Source organism: Neoarius graeffei, chromosome 6, assembly GCF_027579695.1.
Source record: "Neoarius graeffei isolate fNeoGra1 chromosome 6, fNeoGra1.pri, whole genome shotgun sequence".
Taxonomy (NCBI): domain Eukaryota; kingdom Metazoa; phylum Chordata; class Actinopteri; order Siluriformes; family Ariidae; genus Neoarius; species Neoarius graeffei.
Genome location: NC_083574.1, coordinates 57,329,089 through 57,343,157, shown reverse-complemented (window position 1 = coordinate 57,343,157; position 14,069 = coordinate 57,329,089). Strand labels below are relative to the sequence as shown.

General features: G+C 41.0%; 1 protein-coding gene across 2 annotated transcripts in view; it reads left to right on the top strand.

The window, feature by feature from the left end:
• The first annotated feature begins 2,631 nt into the window (after nt 1–2,631).
• The window catches only part of igf1ra (insulin-like growth factor 1a receptor), a 247,952-nt gene continuing 236,514 nt past the window's right edge, over nt 2,632–14,069 (top strand). For both annotated transcript variants that reach the window (XM_060923920.1, XM_060923919.1), the window contains exon 1: nt 2,632–3,475. In XM_060923920.1, coding sequence (XP_060779903.1) covers nt 3,322–3,475 — 154 coding nt within the window. In that variant the 5' untranslated portion in view covers nt 2,632–3,321. The remainder of the gene's footprint in view (nt 3,476–14,069) is intronic.

Genomic DNA, 14,069 nt, shown 5'->3' with positions numbered 1-14,069 from the left:
AAATTTATACAAAACTTGCTCCAATGATCAGAGCAGACTGTGAGAGTGAAGGGTTTCAGAAATCAAGCATATTTTTCAGTCTCGTGGTCCTCTATGCCACAGGAGATCTTTTTTTACCCTAGAGATTAGATAGATTAGATTAGATAGAACTTTATTGATCCTTTTAGGAGGGTTCCCTCAGGGAAATTAAAATTCGAGTAGCATCATTACAGAATAAACAGAGAAGAGAAAAAAGAGAGAACTTCTTGATAAATTAAGTATTTAGAAAACTTCTAGATAAATTAAGTATTTACATATACAAATATATTAAAAAAGATATGAAAAAAGTCCAGCAGGAGAGATATTGCACATTTATATTGCACATTGTAAATTGTAAACTTATGATAAGCTAATTAATTCATGTCTTTTCTATATCCATTGCAGGTCACAGGTGGGCTGGAGCCAATCCTAGCTGACATCAGGTGAGAAGCGGGGTACACCCTGGACAGGTCATGGGGTTGACCTAATCAGCATGTCTTTGGACTGTTGGATGAAACTGGAGCACTCAGAGGAAACCCACACAAACTCCAGATACAAAGACCCCCCTGAGGAGCAGGTTCAAACCCAGAACCTGCATGCTGTGATGTGACAGAGCTAAACAGCGTGCTGTCCTGATAAACTAATTCCATCCATCCATTATCCGTAACCGCTTATCCTGTGCAGGGTCGCGGGCAAGCTGGAGCCTATCCCAGCTGGCTATGGGTGAGAGGCGGGGTACACCTTGGACAAGTCGCCAGGTCATCACAGGGCTGACACAAAGACACAGACAACCATTCACACTCACATTCACACCTACGGTCAATTTAGAGCCACCAATTAGCCTAATCTGCATGTCTTTAGACAGTGGGGGAAACCGGAGCACCTGAAGGAAACCCACGCAGACACGGGGAGAACATGCAAACTCCGCACAGAAAGGCCCTCGCCGGCCACAGGGCTCGAACCCGGACCTTCTTGCTGTGAGGCGACAGCGCTAACCACTACACCACCGTGCCGCCCCGAAACCAAGATCTGTTTTACCGATAAGCTAGTTCATTTCTTTTCTATAGCCATTGCAGGTCACGGGTGGGCTGGAGCCAATCCTAGCTGATATCAGGTGATAAGCGGGGTACACCCTGGACAGGTCATGGGGTTGACCTAATCAGCATGTCCTTGGACTGTTGGATGAAACTGGAGCACCCAGAGGAAACCCAAACAAACTCCAGATACAAAGACACCTCCCCATCCCCCGAGGAGCAGGTTCAAACCCAGAACCTGCATGCTGTGATGTGACAGAGCTAAACAGCGTGCTGTCCTGATAAACTAATTCCATCCATCCATTATCCGTAACCGCTTATCCTGTGCAGGGTTGTGGGCAAGCTGGAGCCTATCCCGGTTGACTATGGGTGAGAGGCGGGGTACACCCTGGACAAGTCACCAGATCATCGCAGGTCTGACTAACACATAGACATAAAGAACCATTCACACTCACATTCACGGTCAATTTAGAACCACCAATTAACCTAACCTGCATGTCTTTGGATTGTGGGGGAAACCGAGATCTGTTTTACCCTATAAATTGTAAACTACAATAAGCTAATTCATTTCTTTTCTATATCCATTGCAGGTCACGGGTGAGCTGGAGCCAATCCTAGCTGACATGAGGTGAGAAGCGGGGTACACCCTGGACAGGTCATACTGTAGGGCTGACCTAATCAGCATGTCCTTGGACTGTTGGATGAAACTGGAGCACCCAGAGGAAACCCAGACAAACTCCAGATACAAAGACCCCACCTGAGGAACAGGCTGAGGAGCAATTTAGAGCCACCAATTAGCCTAACCTGCATGTCTTTGGACTGTAGTGGAAACCCGGAGGAAACTCACACAGAAACGGGGAGAACATGCAAACTCTACACAGAAAGGCTCCCGGGCTTGAACCCAGAACTTTCTTGCGGTGAGGTGACAGTGCTAACCACTACACCACCTTGACAAACGAATTGCTTTAGAGAACAGTGGAATGAAATGTGGAGGCACAGTCGAGCCTGAAACACTTTATTTTCCCGAAGGTCGAGATGGTGTGTGATCGGGGCCAGCAATGTGTGTGTGACTCGATAAATTTGCTGATGGAGGATTCCCACGCAGGCTGTGTCTACTCCACTCCATTTTTTCCTGCTCGCTCGTGAGTGTGTGTGTGTGTGAGTGTGTGTGTGTTGTTTACAGCGGTGATCCTCAGAGCAGCACAGAGAGATCACAGGAGTCTGGGCCGCTGCAGTGCAGCTCGGTGCCGCCGCAGAGACCCTCAACGCCAATCTGATTAAAAAACAAAAACAACAACAAACAAAACAACAAACAAACAAAAAAACCTATTTTTTAATTTATTCGACGTGGAAAATCATCCTCAAACCCGAGAGCTCTGTGTTTAAGGGGATTATTTCTACTGCAGGGAGAGAGAAAAAAGAAGAAGAAGAAAGAAGGAGAAGAAGGAGAAGAAGCAGGTCGTGAGCGCGAGCGCAGACGGACGGACGGACGGACGGACGGAGGGAGGAGGAGGGAGGGAGGGAGGAGGCGAGGAGCTGCAGTTGGTCGAAACCATTTTTGTCCTGGCGGATATTTTGGATGTGGCCCTATTGGGAAGCTCATTGAACGGAGGGCTACGTTTTTCATTCATAGCCTACCAAGTCATCCTCGGCTGAACCCTCAGCTCGTTGTTTCCTCCGGGAGTCTCTGCAATTAGGCCGAGGGTGATTATTATTATTATTATTATTTATAATAATAATAATAATAATAATAATAATAAAACCGTTCTGTCTCCAATACATTTTAGTATTGGTCAAGTGAGAATTTCGTTTGCTGACTGTGAAGTTATCTCGGGTTCTCTCTCTCTCTCTCTCTCTCTCGGAGAAATGGAGGCTGAAGATGCGGACTGTTGTTGGTGTGAAATGCGTGGCTCGAGCTCCAGACGCTTCACGTGTGTGCGTCCCAGTGTTTGTCAGGAATAATTCATCATCATCATCTTCTTCTTCTTCTTCACTGAGCTGAAGCTTTTCTTAAAAAAAAAACAAAAAACAACGCGTTCTTTCCAAATCTGCACATCTTGCTTCAGCGCAACGGAAAACGCGGATTTGTTGTGGTTCTTGTTGTTGTTGTTGTTTTTTGTTTTTGTTTTTCCATCAGTGAATATTAAAAGACGATCCGGAGCTGCTTTCGTTTAATATCGGTGTACTGTTTTTTTTTTTTTACATTATTATTATTATTATTATTATTATTATTATTATTATTATTATTATTATTATTATCTATATATCTATGATGTGGAACCAGGCCTTTGTTTTGGTCAGAAACCCGGTGAATGCGACAGGAATGAGATCAGGAACAACAAGGAATGTTTGGACCTTCTTGTGGGTTCTGGTGCTGTGTGTGTGCGCGATGCAGCAGAGCGCCAGCGGACAGATCGGAGAGAGTAAGTGTGCTTCATGTACCATCTGTAACAGTTATTTATTTATTTAGAGGATACATACAGTATTGTCATAAGGCCAAACATGATCTTTAAAATGTGCATCCAGTACACGTGGAGTGTGGCTGAGTGTTTGGCTAGGCCTGGCTGTGGGATGCAGGTTATGTATAGAATGACATACAGTACATAACGTATAGTTTTATCCCCTTCACTCGCTGTGTACTACACTGACTGCTGATTGCTGTTGTTTGTTTGTTTGTTTGTTTGTTTGTTTGTTTTGCCAGTGATGCATCAAACGTCATTGCGTAAAACTATATGCAGGCTTGAATTAAATCTCACATTCCACAAATGTGCTCCTACAATAACCAGCACATTGCCTATGGCAGGCTGTTTTTTTTTTTTTTTTAATTTTCATTTATTTTTAATTTATTTAGAGGATACATACAGTATTGTCATAAGGCCAAACATGATCTTTAAAATGTGCATCCAGTACACGTGGAGTGTGGCTGAGTGTTTGGCTAGGCCTGGCTGTGGGATGCAGGTTATGTATAGAATGACATACAGTACATAACGTATAGTTTTATCCCCTTCACTCGCTGTGTACTACACTGACTGCTGATTGCTGTTGTTTGTTTGTTTGTTTGTTTGTTTTGCCAGTGATGCATCAAACGTCATTGCGTAAAACTATATGCAGGCTTGAATTAAATCTCACATTCCACAAATGTGCTCCTACAATAACCAGCACATTGCCTATGGCAGGCTGTTTTTTTTTTTAAATTTTCATTTATTTTTAATTTATTTAGAGGATACATACAGTATTGTCATAAGGCCAAACATGATCTTTAAAATGTGCATCCAGTACACGTGGAGTGTGGCTGAGTGTTTGGCTAGGCCTGGCTATGGGATGCAGGTTATGTATAGAATGACGTACATAACGTATAGTTTTATCCCCTTCACTCGCTGTGTACTACACTGACTGCTGATTGCTGTTATTTGTTTGCTTGTTTGTTTGTTTTTCCAGTGATGCGTCAAACGTCATTGCGTAAAACTATATGCAGGCTTGAATTAAATCTCACATTCCACAAATGTGCTCCTACAATAACCAGCACATTGCCTATGGCAGGCTGTTTTTTTTTTTAAATTTTCATTTATTTTTAATTTATTTAGAGGATACATACAGTATTGTCATAAGGCCAAACATGATCTTTAAAATGTGCATCCAGTACACGTGGAGTGTGGCTGAGTGTTTGGCTAGGCCTGGCTATGGGATGCAGGTTATGTATAGAATGACATACAGTACATAACGTATAGTTTTATCCCCTTCACTCGCTGTGTACTACACTGACTGCTGATTGCTGTTATTTGTTTGTTTGTTTGTTTGTTTATTTTGCCAGTGATGCATCAAACGTCATTGCGTAAAACTATATGCAGGCTTGAATTAAATCTCACATTCCACAAATGTGCTCCTACAATAACCAGCACATTGCCTATGGCAGGCTGTTTTTTTTTTTTTTTTTAATTTTCATTTATTTTAAATTTTTTTAGAGGATACATACAGTATTGTCATAAGGCCAAACATGATCTTTAAAATGTGCATCCAGTACACGTGGAGTGTGGCTGAGTGTTTGGCTAGGCCTGGCTGTGGGATGCAGGTTATGTATAGAATGACGTACATAACGTATAGTTTTATCCCCTTCACTCGCTGTGTACTACACTGACTGCTGATTGCTGTTATTTGTTTGCTTGTTTGTTTGTTTTTCCAGTGATGCGTCAAACGTCATTGCGTAAAACTATATGCAGGCTTGAATTAAATCTCACATTCCACAAATGTGCTCCTACAGTAACCAGGTTACAGCACATTGCCTATGGCAGGCTTTCCAGATGGTTCACTTTGGTTTTTTGTTTTGTTTTGTGGGTTTTTTTTGCTGTTAACACACTTGCACCAGGTATTCACTGCTCTCTCTGGTTTAGGGTTTAGAACAGATCAGGACTTTTCATCATCAGTCCTGGGCACCCACTATCCTGCAGAGCTTTCAGGAGCAGGTAAAAGGTGTATTGAACTGGAGCTGAGAACCACTGAACCAAACTCTACCCAAAAGTGAAGGAGAACTCCAAGGAACATGGAGCCATTTCACATTCTGCTGCATGCACATCGGTGGCTATTGACTATGCGAGTGTGTGATAAGATACATCTTCACGTATAAATGAAAAGAAATCAGCCTTTTTTAGAATGTTTGGTCTATAAATCATCCTCAGCAGAGCATAGCCTTTAGGCTTGCTTTAGTGTAATTCCAGACTGTAGAAGGTTTATGGAAGAAACTAATCATCCTGTAGTGCGCTTTTGTTGACGATAAGTTTTGCATTGCAAAGGCAGTTTTAAGTGGGTTGCGCTTCACTTGAGCAGGTTAAGTAGGCTAAATTGCTCTGTCTCAAAAAGATTCCTGTTCTGGGAAAATATTTTTGTTGTTGTTGTTGCTTCATGCCATGTTATTTGGCTTTCAAAATGTACCTAAAGGCTGCTTAAATAATTTAGGCAAAATAACTGTAGCTGTTTTATATCACTTACTATATCACTTCATACCTTCTTCACTGGAAAAATGTTTGAAGGACAAAGAAATAGAGCAGGCTGAACACTACAGTTGCAAACATACATGGTATAAAGTCTCACTTGAGATTCACATGTGCCACAATTTCATGCCATCATTTCTAATTCATGTAGTTTGGCGCAGCAGCTAGCATTGCTTCAATCCTGAGCTCTCTCTGTGGAGTTTCTCTGTCCTCTCAGAAACATGTCACTAGGTTGGATTGGCTACTTGAAATTGCCCTTCGGTGTGAAAGAGTGTGAATGTGCATGTATGGTGCCTTGCGATGACCTGGAGTTTCATCCAAGTTGCATTCCCACCTAGCAAATTGTTTTCCCATGATGGGCTCTGGATCCATTGCGACCCTAACCTGGTTAAAGCGGCTACTGAAGTTGAATGAATGATAATGCGATAATCAAAGTTTATATGGAAAAAAAAACTTGCTAGAAACTTACTTGCCCCATCTTAATCTTGCCTGGATTCAAAGTTGTGTCAGTAAAGAATACTTTGAGACAGACTATTATAAAAAACTTACAATACACTGTCTGAAAAGTACCTTTAAATAGCCTTAAACCAGTATAGATAATAATGTCACATTTAAAGAACCAGTAGAGCTGTGTTTTTATTAAAAAAAAGATAAATAAAAAAATACTGGATGCTAAGAGCATTCTTCTTAATGAGTCAGCTTTAGATGCTGAAATGTTCTGCAAAAACAAGCCAAAAATGCACCAGTATTGGATTACTTTGTAGTTTTACAATTTCATCTTTTGAAATGTGATCATCTGTTTGTGAGGTTATGGTACTTTTTTTTTAATTGCAGAAAGTTGTGTATTTTGGGGAACTCGTTTTTCTTCCAGACCATCAATGTGTGGAACGTGACCATTTGAAACTGATTAAAAAAAACAAAGCTAGGTGACACCTAAACTATGCAGTTAGTTGAAGTTTATGCCAGAAACTCAGGTGTACTGTATTTTAATGTCCATTAAATTACCTTTTTTTTAAATAAAAATTGCATATTAATTATTTTTAACTGGATTAATCAGTAATACATGTTGTATTAATTGCATTCTTGTTTTAACTTTGATTTTTCATTGAAGCCTATGACTGAACACCAGACTGTTTCTGCACAGCCTGGCTTTAATCAGTACATGTCTATGGTTTGAGTTATTGGACTACAGGCAGGAGGACAAGCCTGACAGGTTATGAGAGCATTTTGCTCTTAAAAACTTTATTAATGACAACTTTTTCCCTCAAACCTAAACACTGATTGCAGTCTTTTAGGATATTCCTTTTGTGTGTAATTTTTCTTTGTTATTATACCCCCACTCCGAAGCAGGGGGGTATGCTAGATTTTTTTACCTCTGTCCATCTGTCCGTCCGTATCTCCGTCCCTTCGAAACACCCTTTTTCTCAGCAACCACAAATCATAGCCACTTGGTACTTGGTACCAAGCTTCAGCTTGGGGTTCTACACCGTGTATACCGTTTTCAGGTCTGTCGCACATTGGCTTCCTGTTTACCAACTGAATGTATTTACGAAACATATAGGGTTGATTTACAAAATTTTTGTAACATTTTTCTCAGCAAATACAAATCACAACTGCTTGATATTTGGTACCGTGCTTCAGCTTGGGGTTCTATACCGTGTATACCGTTTTCAGGTCTGTCGCACATTGACTTCCTGTTTACTGATTGAATGTATTTACGAAACATATAGGGTGGATTTTGACACTATTTCAAGAAGCAAAATGCTATTTCAAAATGACAGTTTACCAGGATGCTATCTGAAATCCCTGGAGAGAGCACTGCTCTTTACTTACTTGTTTCAGGGTTATTTGTTGAAGTCAACATTCATAATAAGTGTCCTATTCCTTCGATTGCTTGCATTCTGATATAAGTGAGAGCGGGGGGATACGTAAGTGAGCAGTAGCTCACAGTTGATCTTGTTTTAAGAAAGTTGTAACACTTAATACTTAAAGTAGTATGGCAGAAATAATTTGATATATTGTTCATTGACCATTCAGAAATGAGTTCAGTGTTTCCCATCTGTATTTACATGATGCTGTTATCCAAAGTGACGCACATTTGGAACAGGATACAGCTGAGCATCTGAGGATTAAATGCCTTGCTCAAGGACCTAACAGAGGCAGTATGGTCACAGTTTAAAGTCCTGAAATTTACCAGTCACATGATGGTGACAGCTGAACAGTTATATTTCGGTTCTAGCGATAGGAAGGTGGTGGATCCGGAGCCTTTCCTGGAAACACTGGGTGTGAGGAAGGAATACACACTGGATGGGACGCCAGTCCATTGCAGGGCACCGTACATACACATTCCTGCACTCGTTCACACCAGTTTATCAGAGCAAATCCACCTGATTAGGTTAAAGCACGGAAAAGTGTATGAGTGATATCCCCTTTCTGCCAGCGCGAACGAGGTGCTAGTTCTGGGCTGGTGCTAGTGCCGGTTCGGAGTTGGTTCAACTTGCAAACCTTCTAAGATCTGGTTTGCTTTTCCACGAGCTAGAGAGCCACCACAGAGCCACGTCATTACGTCACTGTATACGTCTGTATACTCTCCGCTTTCCCAGCAACGCTAGCAGCAAGCACAAGTGTTTGCAAGACTTTACTTGAACTGGCCACCCAGGTATAAGAACGGCTGCCAAAGTATATTTGGTGACCCATTTTAGCAAATAAGTGTGAAGAAAGAGAATATTCTGTGAGCGATAGATAAATAATAATGAATATAATGTACTGTATTGCTAAACGGAACTGTGTTGTGCTGGAACAATCGACCAAATAGCTGACCACATGAACGGAGCGCTTTCACGCTGTAGATCATTTTAATGCGTATGCACATTACATGTTATTATCAGCGTTACCATGACAGCATGGAATGCTTGAGTCCAGTCAGTGCATTCAGCTTTATAATCAAGTTTTTTTATCTAGCCTATTTAACTGATTATTAAAAGGACATTATTGGCCCATGCACATTTGCTCATTCTATTTTTGTGTCAGTGACAGAAATTGAAAGGCCATTTTTTAAATCAGAAATTGCAGATTTTGAAGTCATAGTAAATGAAATAAAAAAGGAGTAAATTTTTCTGAAACTCGTGGTTGTCGCTGATAGATAACATGCAAGTCAGTGAATAGCGCAAGTGGAGCAAATGCCAATCTGATCCAAAATCGCATGTAGTAGACCATTTTTGTGCTGGCAGGTAATACCGACCCTTTCCATTGGCTACCACCAGTGGCCGTCTTAAAATTTGAGTACGCTTTAATCCCGCCTCCAGTCTCTGACGTATGTGGTTTTTGGTTTTAGCCCAGCAAAGTGTCAGTGCCACTTTCAAACCAGTTTTCTTGGCCGAGAGTCGGTTCTTTGACTATTGAAATGCGAAGAACTGGTTCGAGATTAGGCACCGGCCCTCGAACAGCTTCGAGATTAGGCACCGGCCCTCGAACTGCCTTGGTAGAAAAGGGATTGAGTGAGTGAGTAATAGGAAGGTTGTGATTTCAAATCCTATGATTGCCAGATAACTACTGTTTGCTCCAAATCAATAACTGTGTATATAAAACATGTAATTTCAGAGAAACAGATAATTATTATTTTTTATTAAGAGGCTGCCATGGTTAATCACTAAGTCTTCCACAGTGCAAAAAGTCTTCGTTCCTCCAAATATTCACACCCATGTTGAGTAAAATCGGCCTTGAAATATTCAGGGCTAAATGAATAGCCATGCTCCATTAGAAAGTTCTTATTGGTCTCATAAACTTTTTCATACTGTTCATTTTAATAATCTGGTCAGACTAATAAAATGTAATTTAGCCCCCTTTCAAGTATAACCGCAGCAAACTTTCCATGCCTTTTTTTCCCAACTGTATGGCAAACAAGACTCCACGGTTCATCAACTGAGAGGGAGAGGAGAAACTCAGGGATTTGAAAATAGAACATGTAAAAATACATGGCCAGGGGAAACAGACTGGGTTTTGTTGATCAGAAGAGTGGGGAGTTTGTGGACTGTTTTGCCGGTCTTTGCCGTTCGTGCAGGCGGTCTCTGGCCTGCCGGGCTGCTTGACTTGTGAGTCTGCACCCAGGTTGCCGTCAGACTCTGACACACACAGTATCTAAAGAAAAATCTCTTTGCTGTGCTGAAGGATTCGTCATTAGTTTGCCATTCTGACTCCGTAGCTGGAATCTTGAATTCGGTGTGGATGAGAGGCGAGATCAAAAACTTGTATTCTGCTCTACTGGACATTTATTTCAGATGGTCTAATCACTGGGTTTGGAAATGCCATACAGGCAGTCATTGTGATATGGTTTCATCTGTCGCCACTGCGGCTGAAAAATGGGCAGAAATGGCTGTCACCAAAGTGACACATTCTGTAGGCAGAGTGTTTTTCTTCTTTCTCTCCAGACCTTTTGTCTACCTTGAGCTCTGCAGTTCTGGGCTCTCGTTCTGTTTTTCCTGCTCGTGACTGAGACAGTGTGGGCCTCTGCTCTTATGACTCACACACTCTTCATTGGCCAGACTGTCAGACACACTCTCTCTCTCCTCTTCATTCTGCCTCTGCTGAGGGGGTAGCAGTGAGGGTGGGACATGGGGGAGCATTTGTACTTGCTTTGCCTGCACACCAGGGCAGCGTGTGAGTCACCGAATCTGTGTCACTGTGCTAGTTTGTGCCTTCAAAATGGTTGCAGTGGGCACAGCGTCTCCGCTGAGCAACTAGATGAGCTTTACGGCTTTTAATTTAAACACGGACATCATATTATCTACTTATGAGTAATCTGTGAGCTACGTTTACACCATCGAATACAAGGAGAGTAATTTAGCCTAATGGGTCAAAATGAAACACTCCTCACATGGTTCATTGTTTTCTATAGTGCAGCATAGCTGACTGTGAGGACAAGCTTCATTTTTACAAGCTGACTCACTATTGTGTTGAGTACTGCTGACGATAGAAGTGGTGAACTGTTCAGTACGCATCATATTTAAGGCTTAAAAAATGATCATAGATACAGCTTGGCATTTTGCAGTACACTTGATGAATTAACAGCTTTAAGATATTCTTAAAGTATCCTAAAATGCTAAATTTAGGTGTATGGACTTAGAACTTTAAGAATTCTTATAATTTCACTTTTAGTGACTTTCCATGACTTCTTAAAGGATATACGCAGAACCTTTCTTTTTAAATAAATTTCTGAGTGGACAGTATCTCCATCCTTGACTCTTGTATGCTGCATAAATGGGAATAAAATATATATTTTTGAGAGTTAAAATCGACCGCAAAGTTGGCATTCGAGCTGCCCCGCTGAGCCAGCCAGCCCTGAGTGCGTGACGTCACAGTGGTAACCGGTTTTAAGGCCGAGGCCCTTGATAGCTATAGACCAAAGTCATATTAATAAAAATTTATGGTGAAAGTAAGAAATACCGTTACCGACTTGCTCAGCTAAGACTGATTTGACTTCATTGATTGTGGGTTGACTCTCATTAAAACAGGATAGGTGTTATAACTTATGCAACATACATGTACATGCATGCATTTTCACTGATAAAACGTAAAAGGCTAATTAAATAATCAGATGAACTGAGACAATCACATTCTGAAGCAAATTAAATAATCTTATACCGGTAACTTAAACACACAATACAAGTTACATGTATTAATCTAAATGCAGGTAAACAACGAGTGTTGTTGTTTTTGTTGTTCTATATCCAAATGAGAGGCGCAGCTTACCCGTCTGTGTTCTCGCTTCTTGAAGGCCGATCTTGTGGCCAATTGTTTTGAAACAATCTGACTTTCAGTTGTTTGATCGATTCTCCGTTCAGTCGCTTCTTCCACGTAAGGGCAAGATATTGCTGCTGAGGCAAGCATATTCAGCTGAGAAATCAGATGGTTGGTCCACTCATTCTCCATTTTCTCCATACTGAGTACTCCGCCATTACTGCTCGGCTCAGGCAATTACTAAAACCCGGGATGGGACGTCACCGCTTTTAGCAACAACCGCGGGGAGGTCACTGCCCGAGTGATAATATGTCACATCTCATCCCGGGTTTTAGCAACAACCCTCGGCTCACACTCCGGGAGAACTGGTGCAACTTAACTTACTTTCCTTTTCTTGTAGTTTTATTTAATTGTTGGTACTGCACCCTCTTTCAATACGGGCTTATAGCCAATGCTCTCCAACAGATCAGAGGTCTCATACGAGTCTTCAGTAAAATGTGCAGATCAGAGGACAGACCACTTCATAGGCGCCCAATGTGCCCGTGAACTTTTTGCAAAACACGTCCAAATCTTCGCAGTTTGGACATTCTTGGGCCATAAATGCAACATAAATCCACCTTCTGTCGTGTTGCTGCACCGGCCAAAAACACATCTACGTGGCATGGCGATAAATTAGCTCAAAATGGAGGATCAGAGTTGCAGTCAGCTCTGTGTTTTAGTATAGCGGAAATGGCAATGAGACCGATAGACTTCGTGCTGTGATGTCACGGATGTCAAGGTCATTCACTCAGACCGCTACCTATATGAATCACTTTAATCGTAAAAATTACAGGGATGAGAGTTTTCTGCTTTTCGGCGGATTTCCACTTTTTCTGAGTAAAAATCGACCTTTTTATATTATGCCAAATCCGTTGAGGTTTTTTTTCATTTATTGAGGGGGGTTGGGGTATGTTCCTTCATGATACTCAAGCGTAATTCATTCCTACGACGATGTTACATGTTTACATTTTCGCCATCTTTAGTCTCGCTAAGTCTCATGGTAGAATACGTGTTATCTACAGTGTAATTGGCCAAAACATCAATGGCGAGAGCATGATAGCCAATCATAACAGTTCTTACAAAAGTACCCACATCCGTTCTATTTTATTGCAACTTGCACATGTTCATCGTCGCTGCTCTTCAAAAATACGTTTCTCTTTCCTATCTGCTTTTTTTAAAGTTTATCCCATAAACTTAGCATTCATTTGATTTAATACATTGAACATGTATATGATAGTCAGTAAATCTGAATTAATGCTGACAGTTTTGAAAACTTAAATATTTCAAAAGACTTTTTGAAGAAATCATATGCAACTAATGAGGACATAGGGAGAAAAGGTCAGTCACCCTAAGAAATATTATTTAATATATGAACATTTTGATAATTAATAGAAATTAAGTTTAATGTGAATTTAGTTTGTCATTTTTGTTGATCATGAATTATAACCATACCCTTGAATGTAGAATGTGATTTTATTTTGAATTCAAACAATACTCCTATTGATTTGAAACATATTTTCATGTAAATATATAAAAAAGAAAACAGATTTTTTTTTATCTACTACAGCTCAGATTGCAGGAAGTGGTTTGTAAGGCCTTATTTTTCAAAATTTTCCTGGGGGGGTATCCCTCCCAGACCCCCCCGGCTTTGTTTTCTGCTTTTTTGATGACCACCCACTCTCATCCCTGAAATTACTATATTAGATTTATTGTTAACGCTTAAAACTATTCCTGTGCCATTCTTGAGCTCTCAAGGCATTTATAAACAAAAAGTGAGGCCATGGTTCTGCGTATATGCTTTAAAGATCATGAAATGCTGTTAAAAAGAACATTTAAGAGGTCAGTTAAAGTTACTAAATTTAACATTTAAATGTACTTAAAGTCACTACTACTTTTTTTTTTTTAGATATTTTTTTGGGCTTTTTGCACCTTTATTGGATAGGACAGTGTAGAGACAGGAAACGAGCGGGAGAGAGAGAGACGGGAAGGGACCGGGAAACGACCCCGGGCCGGAATCGAACCTGGGTCGCCCGCACTCACGGCATGGCGCCCTAACCACCTGAGCCACGACGCCCCCAACTACTACTTTTAAGAATGCCAATAAAGGGTCTCAAATTTACTAGTATATTTATCTCATCTCATCTCATTATCTGTAGCCGCTTTATCCTGTTCTACAGGGTCGCAGGCAAGCTGGAGCCTATCCCAGCTGACTACGGGCGAAAGGTGGGGTACACCCTGGACAAGTCGCCAGGTCATC